The 16163-nt window shown below is 36.9% G+C and overlaps 2 protein-coding genes across 4 annotated transcripts in view; one reads left to right on the top strand and one right to left on the bottom strand.

Moving 5' to 3' along the window:
* eipr1 (EARP complex and GARP complex interacting protein 1) overlaps positions 1 to 889 on the bottom strand; it is a 40941-nt gene extending 40052 nt beyond the window's left edge. Inside the window, exon 1 of the mRNA XM_088930146.1 lies at positions 736 to 889. Within this exon, the coding sequence (XP_088786272.1) occupies positions 736 to 777 (42 nt within the window). The 5' untranslated portion in view covers positions 778 to 889. The remainder of the gene's footprint in view (positions 1 to 735) is intronic.
* A 163-nt stretch (positions 890 to 1052) lies between these two features.
* Positions 1053 to 16163, top strand: part of trappc12 (trafficking protein particle complex subunit 12) — a 35530-nt gene continuing 20419 nt past the window's right edge. For 2 of the 3 annotated variants that reach the window (XM_088930116.1, XM_088930124.1), the window contains exons 1-4: positions 1053 to 1101; positions 1845 to 3068; positions 4749 to 4865; positions 15752 to 15865. In XM_088930116.1, the coding sequence (XP_088786242.1) occupies positions 1857 to 3068; positions 4749 to 4865; positions 15752 to 15865 (1443 nt within the window). In that variant the 5' untranslated portion in view covers positions 1053 to 1101; positions 1845 to 1856. Of the gene's footprint in view, positions 1235 to 1844; positions 3069 to 4748; positions 4866 to 15751; positions 15866 to 16163 lie in introns of all 3 variants that reach the window. The other variant, XM_088930133.1, reaches the window with a different exon arrangement.

Below are 16163 nucleotides of genomic sequence, written 5' to 3' on the forward strand. Positions count from 1 at the left end.
ACGTAATGCTACATCAGTATTTAATTATCAAGAAAGTAACAACATATCATATGGTATGACTTTGCATACTGAAGAGCTTAATATCAAAGAAATAAACACAGGTATAACATCTCCAATTGAGAAGTGAGTGTTCCACAGGACATCATTAACTACAAATTCAACAGCACACAGAAGCTCTCCTGCCCATTAAATGGAGAGAGATCTTGCAAGGAAGATAGGCACTGATAGGCACTGTAATGGAATGCCATTCAAAACAGCACACACCTTCGAATGAATATAGAAATATTTTTGTTCTTTGGTTGCAAGAAATGTGAGGCTTTCTAACAGCTTATCTTAATGGGTTTTACGATTTAACTAGGTAACACATTGTTTGCTTTTATGTTACCTACAGTAATAAATAAACTAAGACTAAGTCTTGCCTTGAAAAAAGACAACGTGCAAAAAAATACAAAGATCATTTGTGATATTGTCATATGCGGTATAATGCATGTGAAAAATCAACCCCTTATCGTAATGGACTAATTCGATACGTAAAAATGAATCTAGGAAAGCAAGCAATGTACAGCAATGCATCCCTTCATGGAAATTATAGTGACTATAGAACAAAAAACGTTCTGCTAAAATATGTTTTGCATTCTGAGTAAAATGTATCTCATCACTTTTAAATGCATTATTATGTGCAAGGACTATTTATTAGTTATACACAATCCAGGAAACGTTTTTATCTGTACGTACCTGAAATTCAAGGCCATAAATAACAGGTGCGTCGTCCTCCATATTTAAACGTTTTAACACTTCACCTTAACGTTTAATTCGTCAGTTTCATTGATTCTGTCCTCACGCAGTATCAGGTATCCATCACTTTAAGCTAACATTTCCGCGAACCACAAAAACATTGTGAATGTTCCGTCTAAGTTTGTTACGCTATTTTACCATAACAACAAACAAATGCACAGCTTTGGCCGGCAAATGATCGTAAAATTTTTCAGGAATACAAATCGACACGTTTCGGGGCATTCGGTACACCTCGGCTTCCGTTGATTTCTCTTCCTATTTGTTGTGCGCATGTGCGTGCTTTCTTCTGCTGTCATCTGGGAAAAGGTAAACCAGACGTATTTAGCTGTTTCATATTTTAAGTTCTGGATATTATAAACTTGCTGTATTTATTCTTTGTGTTGTTTAAACGACAGTTTTGTGCGACTATAACATATTTGAATTCTAATGTGCAATATAGGTAGGAGGTGTTGATTTTAACGTTACTTTACACTATTTGGTTTTATATAGCTAGCGAATTTATTTTTTCAAACTCGTGTAACTCTTCGCTGTGTTTGATGTTAGAAGATATTTTAAACAATATGAAACAAGATCAAAATATATCATGCATTTGATGATTGGATTATGAATTACAGTAGTCATAATTTTAATGAGAGGTTTAATATAATCAACGAATAAGTTTTACTTATTTGTTTTGCATGGTTTATTTTACCTTTACCTTTATTTTACCTTTATTTATATTTTAACAAACCCAATCAGTATCATTTTCACAAATTTCACAAAGATATTTTAGCGCTTTATTTCTGTTATTTTGGAGCGGTCGATGACACTTGCATGATAAATATTGCACTTTTCTAAAGAAAACAAAAGGTACCTTACAAGTCAGACCCTTTTTCTCTGAATTGTACTGGCGTTAATGTACTTTGTTAAATGGATAAGTGATGCTCTTTCTTTGTGTTTTCTTTTTTTCTGTTTAGTTTTACTATTTACTCATTGTTAAGCACTTGTTTCCCGTTAGATTTATAGTAAATGATTTTTGTTATACTATTAATTAACTGTTTCTTTTAAAGGGATAAAAAGCAATGGAGGGCAATAGTTCAAAAGCTCAAAATCGGGCATCTCTAACACTGGATATTGCTGGTGAAATGGGCAGTGAACGAAACGAAGATTCATCTGCCCAAGAAACTGAAAGCCTACCTCCAGAAATGTTCTTCCAAGAGGAAAATATTGACTTGGATTTGGAGTCATTTGTCACACCGCAAGAAGAGAGCCATTCAGAAAATTTCATAGATAAACTTAACGATCAGATGATGGAGAGTGTCATGATATCAGACTCTCCGAATAATAGTGAAGATGATGCTGGTCAGATGGAATCTCTGCTGGAGCAGTTTGAAGAAAGAGGAGACTTTGAATCAAAAGAGACCGAATGCAGTGATGAGAAAACCATGCAAAATGTTGAGACACCTATAACCGAAAACCAAGGTGACCCTGAAGAGATGACTGTGACCCCTGCAGTTCAAGATGAGAAGCAGTGGGACCTCGAAGAAGAAACCAAAGGAAGTGAAAGGGAAATAATCCCTAGCCAGCCCATGCAGGAAGAATCTGATATCGGAAACGCCAAGGTCCAACATACAGATGTTTGCACAAACAAGGAGTCAAAGGATGAGCAAATCCCAGTTTGCACTATTTTCAGTCAAGGTAATCTACCTAAAACACAGGCCCAGTCCTTAATGCCAGATGGCTTTGAGCCTGCGCTGGTTAAGTCTCCTAGTTTCGGCAGCGCTATTGAAACCCCAACTAAACTTGCCCCTCTGGTCTGCCAGCCCAGCCCCAGTTTAAGCAAATTTTTTGCTGACAATGGGAGCACCAACCCTGCAACTGACTTCTTTGATTCTTTTACAACCTCATCTTCTTTCATATCTGTCAGCAATCCAAATGCCAACTCGCGCCTTCCAGCTCCTGAACGACAGCCTTCCTCTCCACCTGGACCTGTGCCACAGGAGTCTAGTACCCCTACATTTTTCTTTGCTGCTGCATCCCCTGAATCACCTGCTCCACCAGGTGCTGCTCAAGTGGCCCATCCTTTCTCCAAGATGCAGGCCACCTTCCCAGGCAGTGATGACCCTTTTGCAACTGCCCTGAACATGAGTGAAATTGACAGGAGGTATGATGCCTGGCTTCCCTCAGATGAAACAAGGAAGGTCTTGATTTCTGTTGCAACCCAGCAATACAGCCCTGTGTCCCTGGGAAAGGAGAAGCTCTCCATGCCTGGGCTGAAGTTTGACAATCTTCAGGTGAGTATTGGAAAAGGGAAAGGGAGTATTAAATATAAATATTAAATAAATATATATATATTTGTACATTACATTGTATTGTAATGTCATGTATTTTCACACAGCTTTGTTAAGTGCCTTGGGGCAACCTTGTTGTGAAAGGTGCTATATAAAAATAAATTGAATTGAATGTATATGAAAATATATTTAAAAAATAGAAAACCCAACAATATTGATCATTTTATATATGTGTTGTGATGCCGCAAGGGGCAGTGTCATCATTGGGCATGCAACAGACACACCCAACACAAGCCATAGGGTTTGACTGTGCAATTCAAAGTGTGCAAGAAGTACATCAACCACCATTAAAGAAAACAACAAAGAAAACCTATCCCTTCGTTGGGCTTCTGGCTACTACTTATTCTCTGTCCCTAACTACTAAGCCCGGTAGAGAAGCTGCTTACTGGCTCTTGCACAAAAAAGGCCATGTCCCAATAGTCGCCGTAAGCCCATCTTCAAAGTCCACACTTCTGTGACATAGAATAAGTGTGGACCTCAAGTGCGAGAGTAGTCGAGAGTGCATCGTTATAAAAAGGGTAATGGCACACCCCCAGGTGACAGCACTCACTAGTTACACTGGTCATGGTCAAAAAGCTTTCTGTTGTTGATGCTTTTATTCCAAGTGCATGTCGGCAGATTTTTTAAAAATAATTTCTCATTCTCCGTTTGCAGTTTTATAAGGTTGACTTGGCAGTACCTCAAAGCTTGTATGTGTACAATTATATATTCTGTATACAAAATCCGCCACAGGTAAAAGAATATTCATCAGTCAAAATGAGGTGACAAATAAAAGCTTTATGTCAAAACTTCATACCCAGTATACATACAGTATGAATCTAAAGTAGCCTAATGAATGTTTTTTACATAAAATTATGAATTTTAAAACTGTAAAAAGTTAACGTTTACTAGCACATGAATATTTTATTCTCAATGGCAACATGGTTTTGATAGGGTAGAACATGAAACGTCACCATTCTGTAAGAAATTGGGGGTAATTCCTAAGTGAAGTCTGCAGACTTCAGAGAACACAAATTGCAACACAGATTTAGAAATGTGAAATCCTAAGCCCTTGCATACTTTAGCAGGAGCATGCATATGAAGTATGCAAGATGGCAAGTGTACATATTGGGACACCGCCAAACAAACCCATTCTTCACATTTTCAAATGTCAGTGGTGGTAATGTCACACAGAGCACTGGTCCATACCACTGTCCGCCACTCGCCTCTCTCTGCTCTCTTGCCATCCCATTTCTATCTCTCACCACTCTCTCTTTGTGCTGCCGGTTTGGTAGTTGGCTTATATGGGCTGTGTGAGGGCATCTAGCTGCTTCTCACTCTTACCAATTGCCAGCAGCCTCTATTATATGTCTGACAGCTCCTGTTGGCCATCATGGTAAGGGCAAAGTAGTCAGTACTCTCTGAGCAACATACCGCCCCTTGAGGACCCTGCCCCCGGTGGCATTACCATGTGTATATATGAAGTATTAGAAACAAACTAGAAACATAAAATACACCTTCTGTAGCAAATGATTAAATTATATTTTAATGGTCATCAGTAAACTGTGACACTGGGTGAATTTTAAGCATTAGTCAGTTCAGTGTGGTAGTTCTGTATTTTGTACTATGGACTTTGTGTTTTAGGGAGATGCTGTCAAGGATCTCATGCTGAGGTTCCTGGGGGAACAAGCAGCTGCGAAGAGAGAGCCTTTAACGGCAAACTCGGTGGATCAATCCTTTGTGGGCCTGAAGCAATTAATTGTGAGTGTTTGCTGAAACATTAGAATACTAGCAATTGTTAGTGCATGTCAGGGATATATGAAATACATTAAATTCTGGCATAAGAATGTTTATCTAAAATACCCTTTAAAAACAAGTCTGTGTTTTGTGAAGATATCTCTGTATGTTCTGTTTCTGTATATATCACGCATCTTATGTCAGAGGGAAAGCTGAACTTCCCTTTGCTTATTCTGGTTAAGCTTAGATTTTATGATTAAACTTTAAGGAAGCTGTATCTTCATGCTTCAAAGTCATGTTGTGCTTTCTGTTTTCAAAAATCCAGGAAGCTTGTTTTAAAAATCAAACAATCTCCGAACGCTGAAACATGTACAAAACCTTGCTACACGGACTAGAAAGCAAGATTTAAAGAAACAGTCTTTGAAATCCTCTTCTACTGCTTAACATGCATTGCTGACATTGTAGCAACACAGTTAGAATACTCATTTGAATGAACTTGAGGCTCATAAACCCAGTTATTGCCTGAGGGCCTTCAAAGCCATTCAGTTTTACTTTAAAAGATGTGACCATGAATGAAGCAGAAAAGGCCATTGATCTCTGTACTGGAACTCAGTCCTGTCTGTGGTGTGGATGTCTCTCTGAAAATCATGGCCCACTGAACAAAAGAAGTTAATACACTTTCACCCTCAAGAAGGCTTAATTAAATGTTAATCGCATTTCTACTTCTACTTCCAGTGGGATGTTTTTATTTTTTCAGTTGTTCCACTATAATTTGAATGCCACCTAGTCTAACACAATATTAATGTTTTATGCTAACAGCTTGTGATTCAGATAACTGGAAAAGCAAAAACACGAGAACTGAAATTCAATATACTCTGGTTCCAGAATGTTAGATGATGACAAATAATTGAAGTGGTAGAAGTGCAACTGAAATGATTTCTTTCATGCGCTCAGTAGAACATATGTGATCCCAGAGAGGTAAAAGATGAATAAATCTCAAAGAAAACTGTGGAAATAAACATTTCCTTTTTGTTTTAGTTCGCCATTCTTTCCATGTTTTTTTTTTTTCCTCACGGAATACACCAATATGAAACTATTTGTGCGTTTTATCTGTCTACCTTGCTCTGTCCAAAATTTCAAACAGCACTGGGGCTTGTTCCCTGGAAAGTGTTACATTTCTGCGGCTCCAAATTCAGCTCATGCAGCTTGTTCGCTGACCCGCTAATGACCCCGACCCAATTTGGCATTTAGAATTTCCTCACATATCTAAAAGAAAAAAAAAATATGCTGGTGTCAACGCCATTCTACAGTGCACATGTATAATGTATGCTGCTTTTGTTTGAAGCTTCCCTCAGTCACTCAAGCTGCACCTGGAATGTAATGAGACAACACAAAATTCATATTCAGAGCAGACAGCTGTATGCCGGATGGGCCACATAAATACCTGTATACATGGGGTTCATTTAACTAGAGGTTTTATTTTTCTACATAACAAAGGTTTTTGACTAAAAGAAGTATAAATCCTTATATTATGCATATAGTTCTCTAAAATGTTTTCTGAGAAAATTGAATATTAGAATTATTTACAGTATTTACTGTGTCACAATGAATTGGCTGTGCATCTGTAATTACTATATGAGAGTTTTTGTAATGAACAATGTGTCATCTGTTGTAAAATTATATATTGCTTTGATGGATGGATGTTTTTGAATGTTGCCGAAGAGTGTACAGTCATTTATTGCATTTGGATTTCTAGCCTCCATTTTTAAATTCCCGTCTGTTAATGGTAAAGATCTGTAAATATTTTCAATAAATATATATCTGTTAAGTAAATATTTTACTTACAGTAGATGGTTTACTTCAAGAAGTTGCATGCACTTTATTGTATCCTAAAAGTCAGCAGTCTCGGACTGCTTTCATTTTTATATAATTTTACAGATATTATTTATGAAAGCTATTTTGTACCATGTATTTTTCGGAATCCTTCCTAGCTATCTTGTTTTATTGGCATTGAACCATTGGCACTGAAACTATTGAAAACCCTAGATCGTGATCTGGTTTCTAATTACTTGGATAAATTAATCATGGTTGTTTTCTGTGAGAATCTGTTGTAGATGCTGTGTGCAATACCTTACCCTTATTTAGAAATCTATTTTCATAAATGCATTTTTTTAGTTCTGCAATGGGGGACTGAAGGAATGTGATAGTGACTCATACTGCAGTGGCAGTGCCTGACTGCACTGTCTCCTGCTGTTCCCATTTCCAGTAGCTTAGCAAAGAGAAAAGCTGTCTGGTTGAAACATTTAAAGGACTAGAAGGATCCAGCACTGATGGGTTGACACAGTAGTGTATACCGGTTTCTTTCAGAAAAGACACAATTGATCTTTGGTCCTGTAAATTAATGTCAGTTTAAAAAACAAAATTAAGAATACAATTCTTCCATTAAAAAATACAAAAAAAGATGTCATCTCCACAATTTGTTCTACTTTATATGTCTCTTCCTCTCTTGGCAGGTATAAAATGTATTAATGGCCAAATGAAATGCCCAATTTCTGGTTGATGAAATTCCACAGGCTTTGGACAAGGTGATCCTCCTATGTGTAGCATCAACCAGTCCACATTTCCTCTTCAGTCTTGTTTTCTCTTCCTGCCATCCTCATTCCTAATCCTTTCCCAATGATCCTGCCTTCCAGTTCTTTGGAGATAAGCACCCTTCTTTTCTTCACTGGCAGGTACTCTCCTGTCTTGTTCTTCAATAGTTGGGTTATGCAGGTCTCTATGCTTAGCTAATTCTTTGTGGTAGATGATGGCAGAAGCTATATACCTGGAACAGTATAAGAGTTTATTTTCTTCTCTCTTTAAAAGAACATGGTCTCCCAAACACATGAATAGCTGTGGCTGAAATGTTTCCATTAGGCGGACAGGTGTTTGTCTTATTCAACTGCTATATATCACTGCTGCCTGTATGTTGGATTTTTAGTGAGTAAATGTATAGGCTTTGGTATGTCTACATGGTACAGAACTTTACTTAAAGGACAGATGGCTGGTTTCCCTCGTTGACTGTATCACCTTTTTCTACATGGATGTTCATCTGGGAAATGCTGAGCTAGGAAAGGCTACTTTATGAAAAAGACTAAATTGTTCATTTTGAAGATCATTTACATTTTCTAGACCTGTAGTACTTAATCCTAGTACTGGTTTACCTTTGATTCTGTTGGTATTTGTTCTAGTTGTAATCTTAGTCACCTGTGCTAAATGTTGCTAGTAATTCATATGTGTGCTTATTCAGGCTTTTTTTTTTCTATACTCATGGTTTTAAAAATTCTCTGATACAATACAGTGGTTATCAGTCTTGGTTCTTGGTAACTTCTGTCTATTCTGATTTTTGCTAGAGTGAGTTCTTAATTACAGGTTAATTTATTTTAATTTTCTACAATATGTTTTTTTTATTTTGTTACATGTCTTGCAAAGCAGAAATGAGATTTATAATAAATATGAACCCTGTATTAATTATCAAGTTTCAGGATTGTCTCCATGCAGGTGTTTTACTGACTGGACTGAAGCAAAAGGAAAAAACTGACTTTTGGTGGGTTTTGAACAATTGTACTCCCACCTGTGCCTCTTCATCATTAATTGGTCATGTGTTAGGAGCTGTTTAATAAGAAATAAGTTCATAATTAGCAAGTTGTTTTATGTTCTGTTTTACTGAGAAAATAATGTACTTTAACGAGGGTATTTTTTTAAATCAAGGTCTGCTTGCTTGAAAAAGAATGTCGAAACCAGCAAGCAGATCAGTTACAGGCACCAATTAATACTGGTGATTAAGGGCCCAGTTGGAACAAAATCCAGCAGACACAGGGGCACTCCAGCATTAAAACTGGTTCAGATCACAGTGTGATCTTAAAATGCGTTCTGCTCAGGAAATGTTCAGCCAGTAAATTCCACACTTGGTTAAAATATAATTATAATATTGTAATGAGTTATAATTATAAAATAAGAGGCTATCCAATCAGTTATTCAAATGAAGTATATTTGGATCAGCAATACAAATCAGCATATAAGAATCAGGTCCTGACAGCAGCTTGCTATGCAAGCAAAATATAAAGGCTAATACTAAATTAACCCCCTAAAGGGATTACCAAGTTGTATGTGGCACGTGTGTTCTTGATTCTCAGGCACAGCTTGATAGACTAATGACCAGGCAGCAAGCTTGTACAGAACAAATGCAATGTTTCAACTGCAAATAGATATTTACAAGTCCGTGAATATCAGAGTTCTGTCTTCTACTGACAGAATATCCCAGAAGTCTGCCCCTTTAATCTAAACAGTAAAACACTTAACAAAGCAATGAGGAAACCGGTGTCCTATTAAAACAGACACTCAGGAGTAATCTTCCTCTCTAACCAGAAGCAAGTGAGAGCCAATTTCCCTATTCTAACACTGCATCACTAGCCCAGGAGAGACTTTTTTTAGCCTGAGGATTCCACAATATATAAAATAAATACGACGGCTAACACCTTTTATGAACAGTATGGCTCTTTCGCAGTGTTCAGTTTACCTCACAGAATCTGATTTCATGTCTGATTGGAAAGAGTCTCATGATACAATCTTCTTGATGATGTCTGTTCTTTTCTTCCTGTCTTTTTTTTACTGTATTGCTGTATTTACCCTGTCATGAGGCCTAGATTTTCCCTTGATCCATGCTCATGGAAACTGGTAGTGTTCTCCCTAGGAATGGTCTATAACTGTTGATTATTTATGTTTTAATGTGGCTGACTTAATCATTTAACAGTGGTTTAGTTAACTTAAGTTATTAGAAGCACTCCTTTGATCATGTGTAAGGCAGCTGTGTAAATATAGTAGAATAAACTTTAACTTTGTTATTCAGTACAAATGTTGCCAACCTCACTGGACTCCCCTTACCACAACAGTATATTACAATGGTGCTCTTTCATAAGTCACAATGATTACCTTACCGCTGTTGGTTATTTTCGCCATTGTATTCCGAACATTGAAACTTCAGAAAGACTGCTGATCCTAGCCAGTCATTTTTAATGTAGAATGGTATGATCAAGGACACTTGGTAATACACACATGAAGATGATATTGCGGCTTCATCAGACAAGATGGTTGTCTGAGCCATTTTCTAAAAACTTTAAAAATGTTTCAGACTTTTCCGTCATAAGCACTAGTAAACCAGCTGACTAATATAAGCAAAACACACTCCAGCTTCACAATTACAATGGTGAAAAATACTTTTCCTATATAAAGTAAAATTGCCACCTGAATACCCACAATCTTATTCTAAAATGTAGACTTTGACTTTCATCGTCTAAAAGCATACATTTTTAGGCATCATCCCATCCATGCACTGTTGAACAAATCAACAAAAGTTTTGTTCCTACATAACGAATAGCTGCATTTAAACCAATCATAGTATTAAATAGGTTTCAAACCTACTCCTGTAGAAAGGTTTTTGAGTACTTATATGCTTTAAACCTGGCTTGTTCAGTCATGGAAAATATTACAATTTAAATATAAAAATGTTTGTACATTTTTATTTTACTTGATCACAAAACTGATCAAGGCTGATAAATTAATGTGATATTGATTTCCATAAGCACACTTATATTCATGAGTCTTTGCCACCTTCTTGTGGTTATTATTGTATTCAAACATTGTAACCCATTAAAAAATAGACATTTCTTCCCTGGTCAACATTTTTAAACTTATATCTGTTTACAAAAAATGACATAATCATGAAATATTTTTTTTCATAGGTGCGGCAATATTTTTAATTTGATTTATGGAAGAACAACACATTTATTTTTGGGAAGGCTTATTCAGTGTGCTGGGCTATAAGCAGAACCAAGTTTCTCATATTAGTATAAATCCGAATGTTATAGATCTTTTTTTTCAACTAGTAACCATTCCATAAAGTGTAACATTTTTTTTCTAGAGTGTCTCATGACAAACTTTCTTGGAAGCCATCAGAACCACTTGTGGTTTTGTTCTTTTGTTGAAATTCTGCACATCTGGCATAAGACAATTAATTTTTAATGCCTGAGAAGGCATGCTCTAGGGAGTTACTGAATGTTTTTTTCCTAGTAGAGTACTCTGCACTCAAGGAATGGGTTGAAGATTCTGACCAGCATTCTAAAATGATTTTCTCTTAGAACTATAGCAGTTCAGTTTTCAGGTGAAGTGTTAGTGAGCTCCAGGTGGATAAATGCTGAATTGTTGCCATTTGTTTTGATCATTTCTGAACTTTGATGTGCAGAAATTTGCTTCAAGGGTTTTTTGTGGTAGTGTGGCTTGTGGTACCTCCTGCTGTGTTGAGTCAGTACAATAGTAGCTGTTGGGCTCTACCAACTCATCTCTGAGTCAGCAGAGCCACAAAAGTTTTGGACCTGTGTTATGATATGCTTTCTTTAAAAGATGGCTGGTTATTATATCATATGGAAACACCAGATAAGGAATCTACTTAAGCATTGTTGGAAAACCTTCCAAATTAAAACGGTATTGGCAAATGTGTGGTATTTAACATTATATACGGTTTTTATCAGTAGTGTATTAATAGCCTGCTGATTTGCACTACTGCCTCACAGCTTCAGAGACCTGAGTTTGATCATGGCCTTGGTCTCTTTTCTATTTAGATTTTGCATGTCCTGTTTGTGTTTACATGAGTTTTCTTTGGTTACTCTGGTTTCCTCTTGCCTCCCAAAGATATGCAGGATGGATCTGAATAATTGTTCCCGCCAGAGTTCTATTCCTGGTTCTTAGGAGAACGAAACTCATATTTCTGCTCCATTAAGAGTGACTTTTGTGCCCTTATGCACTATGCTTGTAATGGGGTATATGTTAGAATCATATACACAAAAAAGTGTAGCAAAGTACAGTAATGGCTAGTGCTGTGGACTGGACATGTGTGGTTCAAATCCCAGATGGGGACATAACTAATGTATCCTTGAGTGAGGAAAATCACTCCAGTTTCTTCAGTAAAATTTCTATTTGATTGAATGACTATAAATATAAGCTGTTTTAGCAAAATATAGGCAGTACTATTTTGTGATGTGTTCCACAGCTGTGGTACTGAATGAAAAGACTAACACCCATCTTTAAATCCTGATCTCCAGCAGATATAAACAAATCTCAGTTTAAGAATTATTATAGTTATTTTAAAAATATCAACCTGACCTATATATTTATTGTTAAATTAAATGCAACCAAAGCTTCAGATACCATTTACAGTGTTTCCTCAAATATTGCAACAACCACTCCCCAGGTTGTGCATGTTTTTCCGTACCATGAATTTTACGTAAGTCGAAACAAACCCTTTCTTAGCCACTGTGATGCATTCATACTGTATACAGTAATTACCACTTGTGATATTGCAGAGATCCTCCCATAATTTCCGCACCAGTGGCAACAAGTGAGAAAGGAGAGACAGTCTCACCATAGTTTATTGTCCAATAATGGTCAGCAGGTGTGTGTGTGCCAATCACAGAGGGGGGTAGAGACTTGGGGAGAGAATGCAGCAGCAGCTAGCAGTCGATGAGGCAGAGAGAGAAAAAAACATCCCCCGATTATATAAATGGAGAGAAGTGAAACAACAACGAATGAAAGAAAGTTTTAAATCTGTATAATTAGAATAATTAAACACTAAATATAGCATACATTACAGTAAATTAAACATTGGAGAGACTGTTCGGTTATTAAACACCAAATAATTAAATCACTTGGGTCCTTCCCTGTTATGATTACAATGTTTTACAATTTCCAGTGAAAAAGTACAAAATGATACGCAGAGATTAGCACATGTGCATTAAAGCAGAGTGAGACTGAAGTGTAAAACTGGTGTAGACCGTATTTTATTTGCTCCACACTATTCATCTGCAGAAGGAATGTACTGCACTGTTTACTCTTTGCTTATGTACCATACATGTAAATGTAGTATAACTCAGAAATGTTCTTATGGGGTCCATGGGAGGTTTTCATGTAAAGTCGAATTTATTTAACATTTAGTCTTATGTAACCCAAGGAAAGACATTAAAATTTTGAGTGTACGCTACTACTGACCACTAAAATGGAAATTTGATGCGTCTTAACATTGTTCTCTGCTGTAAAGCAACGGAATCCTGATGAGCCAGACATATCATTTGGAGAAGAGAAAAAGCCTGCTATTTGCACATCATTGCAATACTTTATTTCTGTTTTCTTTCTTGGTGTGTTCAGGGTGTAGCCACTCCTGTGAGATACTACTACATAGTTTAGTCCCTGTACATGGTGTTAAGTGTAGAACAAGATTCAAATATCAAAGGTAAGTCTTGGCTTACCCTTAAGAGCCTGTAAACGATTACATTCAGAAAATGAATGACATCCACAGCTCTGGTGTGACTAGCTGAGATGTCACTTCACAAATTGAGCCTGAAGGCTCTGACCTTTCTAGATATCAATGAAAACGGTTTGATAACAGGTTTAAACATTTATGATATTCTCTTTGTGGTAAACACAACATCTCTGTCCACTGGTAGAATTTTGTTGCTTAAGATTTGGGCATTGACTATACCTCTATGCCACATAACACTGAGAAGATGTATACATTATAAAAATGGATGTTTACCCTTATCAAAATAACCTATAGCTGACATACAGTATAGAAATATGGCAAATCTCTAGGTATTGGGACATTTCTATAGAAAGCTTTAGGTTATTTTCTTTTTCAAGGTCTTGCTATTGTAATGCTTGAGAGACAAATGTTTCTTGTCATTGAAAATTATTCATTTCAGCCTTGCTTCATCCAGTATGCGGCAGGGTGCAGTTGAGGTACATTAGGTGAATAATTTCACCAGCTTAACTTTGTTACTACCTGTATGTCAGTTAAAGCTGGCTGCTCATTAGTGGTTTGTATTTTAGTTTTTGCCAAGTTTACTTGTAGAGTGAATGAGAAAGATGCATTTTTTATAATTCCCAATGTAAGGAATAACAAGCATCTTGGCTAGCAAGGCCTAAAGAGACTGCCTGCAGACCACTACATTATCATATTTCATATTTCACCTGTCAATTTGGGTAAGAAACCAGTTTGAAGCACTACTGTAGCCCTGTTGTGCACCATGTCTAAAACTAAACCAGTCAGAGGACTTGATTCAGAAGTACTTGTGTAATAATCTAAAAAAACTCAGCCTTTTCTGTTTCATAACTCCACTTCAATTTTTGTTTTGTGTTTATCAAAATAAATGAAATTTCAAAAAAATAAAATAAGAGATGGTAAGGGTTAGACCTCTGTTCCATAGGAAATAAAGAGACCTTCTGTAAAAGACTGACATTATTTCTCTGAATAGAAAAGAAAATAATATTTTTTGTTTATTCTTTTATCCAAAGCTGTTTGTACGGATGTGTGGGTGATCTATGCAGCATTCACTGCTGTTGTGGAGTAATTTACACCATTATCTTAGTTTCATATCTTATCTAAAGGACAGGGAACATGGACTATGAAATTTGTTTTTTTAAACAGGAGCCTCCTAGGAGCATAAATTTAATCTTTCCCATTAGACTATGTAGCTTCCTTATAAAATAGTATTGTTTACATATACAGTACAGGGCCGGTGGCTCTGTGGCTAAGGATCTGCGCCTGTAGCTGGAAGGTTGCAGGTTCGCATCCCGCGGCCGTCAGAGGAATCCTACTCTGTTGGGCCCCTGAGCAAGGCCCTTAACCCCAAATGCTCCAGGGGCGCCGTATAAATGGCTGACCCTGCGCTCTGACCCCAAGCTTCTCTCCCTGTCTGCGTGTCTCATGGAGAGCAAGCTGGGGTATGTGAAAAGACAAATTCCTAATTGTGTATGACCAATAAAGTGACCTTATCTTACAGTAAGCTGTCTTTACATCCACTCTGATCAAGCTGAGTTCCACATACTTTTGATGCTCCTTAGTGATAGATTGAAGGATATGTTTTCTAGTATAATATTTTTTATGTTCGGAAGTGATCATTGGCAGCAAAACATTAGGGTTTTTGTCTGTAATCTGTGTATTCTTTTCACAAGTCATTACAAAATATAAAAATCTCAGCCAATGCCCATGTGTTTGTTATTTGCCCATTACTTATCGTCAAACCCAGGGTAGTTAAAGTTGTACATCTTCAAATAGGACATTTGTAAAATAATTTCAATTAGTTTCAGTGAAGTCTGTTCAGGATAAATTTTAGATCTCTATCAGAGCTATCCATTTCATCTGGAGGTTTTATCTTTTTCTTACAGAATGGAAGATTTTTTAACTGATAGATGCTGAGTTCTGACTTGCTGCATAAGAAATGTCAGGGTACATTTTATGTTGTATTTCTGTATATAAAAATGCAGTATATATATAGAAACATAAAACGTAAGCTTAAAGCATTAAATGTATTATTTATGGACTTTTTTGTTATGTTCATGGCATTCCAAAATACAATAAAGGTACAAAATTTACAGTTACATTGACTTTTTATGTTCTGTTTCAGTAACGGCAGCTGCTTTTGCACATTTTCTTGCCCATCGTTTTAAGCTTCATTTCCCTTCTTAATGAAGATTTAGAAGCAAGAGATGCAGTGATAGGGAGCTGTGTGCTGGAGACATTAGCACTCCGCAGGAATGCGAGATAGGAGAATGGAAGCCGATAAGGGTTCCACAGCGGCCCAGCCATCCTAGCTGTTCAAAAAGTAGTTTCTGTTTGTTAAATTATATTTTATGCTTGGTTAAAAGTGTTGCCTAATTACAGAGATCGCCTTGATAAATGACACTGCAGTTAAAACAGAATAGCTGAACTGACCTTGTCATTATTACTGATGGGTAGCTTGACTATACCTGCTCGCAGCCAAATAAGCAGCTGTTCGTTTAATGGGTTCATTTATTCTTCACCTTGTCCACTCCGTAACAAGAGCACAAAGAACTGGAGGGCGGCTGTTGACCTGACTGGGAGGCTGCTGACTGCTCATGGTCAAGGGTATGGGAAGAGTGGCCAGCCAACCAGCCACACTACAGACTCCCTGCAGGTAGGTTTGCCTCTCATACATCACATTTCATAGATCCCACTTGAAAAGGCGACAGCTTATGGCAAATCAAACTTTGGTGTTTTCCTCGCTTCGTCTCTTGTGTCAACATCAACGAGGTATTTTATAAGAATCCTGTCAGCATGTGTTGCAGCTGTCCTCTGATGTTATTCCTCTGGTCAGTTTTCTGCCTGTACTCTACATGTTGTATTAAAAGAATTCAGTGTCAGAAGGCTCTTTTTATGAAGCTAGTTATCATAATACAGATTGTAGAAATTCCTAAAGATACATGAATACCCAC

The sequence above is a fragment of the Atractosteus spatula genome, chromosome 2 (genome assembly GCF_055471065.1).
Source record: "Atractosteus spatula isolate fAtrSpa1 chromosome 2, fAtrSpa1.hap1, whole genome shotgun sequence".
Lineage (NCBI taxonomy): Eukaryota > Metazoa > Chordata > Actinopteri > Semionotiformes > Lepisosteidae > Atractosteus > Atractosteus spatula.